Here is a 4,927-nt window from a genome sequence, read left to right as displayed (position 1 = left end):
ATTAAGACGATTATACAAATTAATATAATATCAGCGAAGGGCATGTTAAAGATATAATTAATAAAGTAAATAAAAATATTTACTTAAACTGTTTAATCTTTTAGATGATGCAGTCACACAATTCAATAAAATTCAGGATTAGGGAGACCAAAAAAAAAGGAAAAATTACATTAACTCATGGAATTATATACAATAAAAAACAATGAATTAATTACATATAATCTGCAAACTCAAGCAAGAAACCAATTTTACAGATGGAAAACTTTCCTTTTTCTTTTTGAGGAATTTTATAGTATCCTTTAAAAGTAACAAAAAAGAAAAAGAAGAAAAGCAAAAAGAAAAGAAAACTTATTCAAAATCTGCAAAGATCTGGTCTTTCTTGAATCTCACTTGCTGCAATCTTGGAAATTGACATTGAATTAATTCCAGCTTCAATCAATCTCCTCTTTGGATTACAAAGCTCTTGAGATTTCTTACAATGAGCAATTGCAGCCTCAATTGAACCCTCAATCTCAGTATTTGCACTACAACTTCTCTTAAGTAAATTCAACTCATAAAAACCATTAGAATTCAATGAAAAAGATGATGAAGATGAAGAAGAAGAACCATTAGATGAAGAAGAAGACAAACATTTAGTTGGAGAATGTCTTTTAATTACTGCTGAAAATGATTTTCTATGACTATTTACATTATCTTCAACCCCTTCCTTTTCAATATTTCTTATCATATTAGCTAATGTTGGTTGTGTACATTTTCCAATATGACCAAATGGGGTTTTCTTAGATACTTTAATATACTTATTTTCACAATCTTTTGTACTAAAAACTTGTTGATCAGTCTCATCTGAACAAGCTGACTTGTTAAACAAAGATTTAAGATTAAGATATGCTTTTGAAGCCTTAATCTTTTGACTAATTAAAGATTGTTTAACTAACTTAAGTTTCTTGGACCAAGTTTTCTTTGGATGTTCATTAATAAAAGTACCGAATTCAGTTGACCATTCAAAAAAATACTCAACTGGATTGAGTTCACAACTTACTCTACAAGATTCTGAGGGGGAAATATTGCATGACTCAAATGGGGTACTAGTATTAGTACAAGGTGCAGTAGAACTAGTAGTCCGGTCCACTAAGCTCCTGCTATACGTGAGATCCAGAGAAAGGTCGGACTCACAACTCACTCTACAAGATTCTGAGGGAGAAATACTGTATGACTCAAATGGGGTACTAGTATTAGTACAAGGTGCATTAGAACTAGTAGTTCGATGCACTAAACTTCTGCTATTCGTGGGGTTCGAGGAAAGGTCGGAACAGGAAGGTATATTATACGCATTAATCGAATTCTTTGAATTAATGCTAAATCTTTCTTCTTCTTGAAAAGTTTCTAAATTTGAGGTATGAAGAAGTTTTTGGACCATTTCTAACCTTGGAGGGAGATGAAGAGGGAGGAGTTTGCCTCTATAGAAAAGTTCATCAGCTGGTGAAGTAGTGGTAATTTCTTTGTCAATGGAAATAGAAGACATTTGAAACTCAAAATCTCTACTTTGTGGAGAAGAACTTGTACAAGAACTAACTTCCATATCAATGTAGTCTTCTTCATCTACATTCTTGATTTTAGATGATGAAAATTGAGGAGGATTTGTGGCCATTTAATGTAACCAAAAGACAGGAGTCTCAGTCTCTTATTTTTTTTCACTGTTTTCTGAGTGTGTGTGTGAAGATGCTTATGGGGAGCTGAGCAAAATGTTAGAGGGAAGAGCAGAGGTTCTTTAAAGTGGAGATGATGCCAAGACATAAAAGCTTATAAAAATATAGAAAATGTCAGAAACTTTTCTATCTATTTTTTTTCTATTAACAGCAATGTTCAAGCCATGTAATAAGCCACGGTCAAGTTGTCCCCGTGTGACTTATAGGTAGATTCGAGCCGTGGAATTGGCCCTTGATGCTTGCATCAGGTCTTACATCACACATCCTTAGGGTACGATCCTTCTCCGAATCCTGCATGAACACCGAATACTTTGTGCACCGGACTGTCCTTTTTTTCTTTCCTAACAATGTTCAAATCAGCTTGTGTAGCTCGACTATTTTATGGATATCTGTTGCTCTCTCCGTTTCAATTTAGATGAGGTAGTTTGACTCAAACGGAGTTTAAGATTTTTTTTTTGAATCTTGTGGTCTTAAAAGCTCAGGGATAAAAGCTTTGTGGGACTATGATATTTATGTGGTTATAAAAGCTTCTCATTAAGGGTAAAATGAAAAGTTTAGAATTGAATTATTTTCAAATTTAAAAATATGTCATTTATTTTAGAACAGTCTAAAAAGGAAAGTATCTCGTCTAATTTGAAACAAATGGAGTATAACATAGGTATAGAATAATTCTGCTCACCAAAGCTTAGGCCAAAATATCTGAATTGTTATTTTCCTTGAAATTAGAGGGGAAAAAAGACTTTTGAATGCCTCTGAATCTGATAATAAATCCAAGTAAAACAATGCCCCACTCCCTTTCCCAAAGAAAAAGGTAAAAAAGTTTATTTGAGTTCTTTTATTTATTTGGTTAATTTTTCTATATATGTTCCATACTATTACTGTTGGTTCACTTCATCGGTCAAATTGCTACTTATTCACAAGTGACAAGTACTACTAGTAATTTTTTGCTTTTCACTATCAGTGACCAAAGGTTAAAATACACGCTACTACTTAAGTTTCTGTTTGGTCATAAAATATGGGAGCTTTTTTTCAAATGCATTTTCAAATATTTATTGTTTATAGATTTTAGCTATTTTTGGCAGATTTTGAAAACAAAATCTTCAAATTCCAAAAAATAGGTCTAGAGTAATGTTTGAAATTTTCTACTCACAAAACTTCAAATTCTTTTCAAGTAAAATGCATGTTTTCATGTCATCTTCAAAAACTTTATTTTTTCAAATTTCAACAAAATCTCTGTCCAAACGCTAGCTAAATTTGATGCATTAAATATGAAATGTATGTTAAAGAGTCTTTAAAGGCCTCAAAAGTAGTCAAACTAAAAATGCTAGGCAAGAATACATATATGGAAAATACTTACACCAAAAAGGAAAAATAAAATATAAGTCAAATAAAAAGCAAAAATTTGCCCAATGCATGAAATTAGTGAGCCCTTAAATCGTTTTAATAGTGCTAACACTAGTCTAATTGTGAGTATTTGCAAATACTGAATTTCAGTATTTGAACTTGAAATGAAATACAGAAAAATTGGTTTGAAGGTGTATTTCAAATTAAATACTCCAACAAATCTTTAACTTTTACATATTTAAATATGAATGAAGCTCATGTTTAAAATAACTTCAACAATTTTATTTTTTGAACGTTTCAATTATTCCTTTTTCCTAATTCTAACTCGAATGGTATAAACCATACACATGGTTACTAAGCATACATTCTGGGATTAACCAATAATTTAAAAAATGAATAATCAATTAACAATCCAGCCGTCTTAGCTCAGCTGGTAGAGCGCATGGCTTTTAACCATGTGGTCGTGGGTTCGATTCCCACAGACGGCGTTTTTAACTAACTTTATTGTTTTTAAGCCCTGCAGTTCCTCCTTTATTTGTGCAGGAGAAAAATATGTATTGGGAAAATAAAAAGGTAATACAACGGAAAACAGAAAAAATAGATGATAATATCATATGTTTTATTGTTATTTAGCACAATGTAAATTCTAATTCCACAAGCTAGAACTTTAGCTAGATCAAATTAGTACATTTACTTTAGGTCAAATATATCCAAGGAGTTCTTTAATCTTGTTGGAACTTTATTAGTAGTAGAAAATATAGAAAATTTTAGTGCTAGAAAAACTAATTTTTATAAATTAGATAAATAGCCTGTTTGGCCAAGATTCTAAAATAAGCTCATTTTGAAAAATATTTTTTTCAGAGGTGTTTGTGAGAAACAATTTTTGTTTGGTTAATTAATTTGAAAAACATTTTTGAGTAGCAATTAATGTTTGGTCAAGCTTTTAAAAAGTACTTTTAAACGTATTTTTTTCTCAAAAATACATTTGAAAAAACGGCTTTTGCTTCTAAAAGTTTGGCCAAACACTTTGAATTTGAAAAAAAAAATCACTTTTAGCCCCAAAAAAATTACTGTTGGCCAAAAGAAGATTGGCCAAATAAACTACTATAAGATAGACTTAGTGGAAGTTTGGACATAAGAATTGTAAAATTTCAAGAAAAATGAATTTTTTTTTCAAGTGAAAATGGTATTTGAAAATTTAAGTTGTGTTTGGACATGAATATAATTTTGGGTTGTTTCTTAAATTTTGTGAGTGATCAGAGCGAAAATTTTGGAAAATAGCTTTTTGAAAATTTTCAAACTTTCAAAAAATTTCAAAATTCATCTTCAAGTGAAAATTGAAAATGTTATGACCAAACTCTGATTTCGGAAAAAAGTAAAAATAACTCGAAAAAAAGTGAAAAAATTCTTATGTCCAAACGGGTTCTTAAATTGAATGATATAGACAGTGAAAATTCATATAGCTAATTCAACTTGCTTAGAATTGAAGCAGTAATATTTATTATTCTATTCTCAATTTCAAAATGGGACAATTTATCCAAAAGTTATAGACTGAGCTGCATGAACAAAGGGTCTTATATTGGATTTGTGGTTTACACTTGTGTCCAAAAAAACATAGCTTTAATAATCAGAGAGCAAACAATTAAATAATAATGGCCTGTGTCTGCAAAACCCACAACCCCAATGCAGCAAACTTTGATTAAACAAACAATTATATTGTAGTGGATATAAAAGAAACAGCCCATTCCTCAACACTTGGTTTTTAGCACCTTCAAAAAAATTAACAAATTCTGTTATGGATCTCTTCTTTTCTGCTCCTATTTTTCATTGTCTCATTGACTTGGTCAAAGCAGTGATGGGGGTATCTTTTTTTTTTT

General features: G+C 30.7%; 1 protein-coding gene and 1 non-coding gene across 2 annotated transcripts; one reads left to right on the top strand and one right to left on the bottom strand.

Annotated features, from left to right (window-relative positions):
• Window positions 1-229: 229 nt before the first annotated feature.
• On the bottom strand, window positions 230-1,844 carry LOC107767091 (putative membrane-associated kinase regulator 4). The gene has a single exon (XM_016586004.2). The coding sequence runs from the start codon at window positions 1,646-1,648 to the stop codon at window positions 353-355; it is 1,296 nt and encodes a 431-aa protein (XP_016441490.1). The 5' UTR covers window positions 1,649-1,844; the 3' UTR covers window positions 230-352.
• Window positions 1,845-3,465: 1,621 nt separating this feature from the next.
• Window positions 3,466-3,538, top strand: TRNAK-UUU (transfer RNA lysine (anticodon UUU)). The gene has a single exon. It is a non-coding gene; the product is annotated as a tRNA-Lys (tRNA).
• Window positions 3,539-4,927: the final 1,389 nt, after the last annotated feature.

The sequence above is a fragment of the Nicotiana tabacum genome, chromosome 10 (assembly GCF_000715075.1).
Source record: "Nicotiana tabacum cultivar K326 chromosome 10, ASM71507v2, whole genome shotgun sequence".
Lineage (NCBI taxonomy): Eukaryota > Viridiplantae > Streptophyta > Magnoliopsida > Solanales > Solanaceae > Nicotiana > Nicotiana tabacum.
This window is presented reverse-complemented; position numbering and strand designations above follow the sequence as displayed.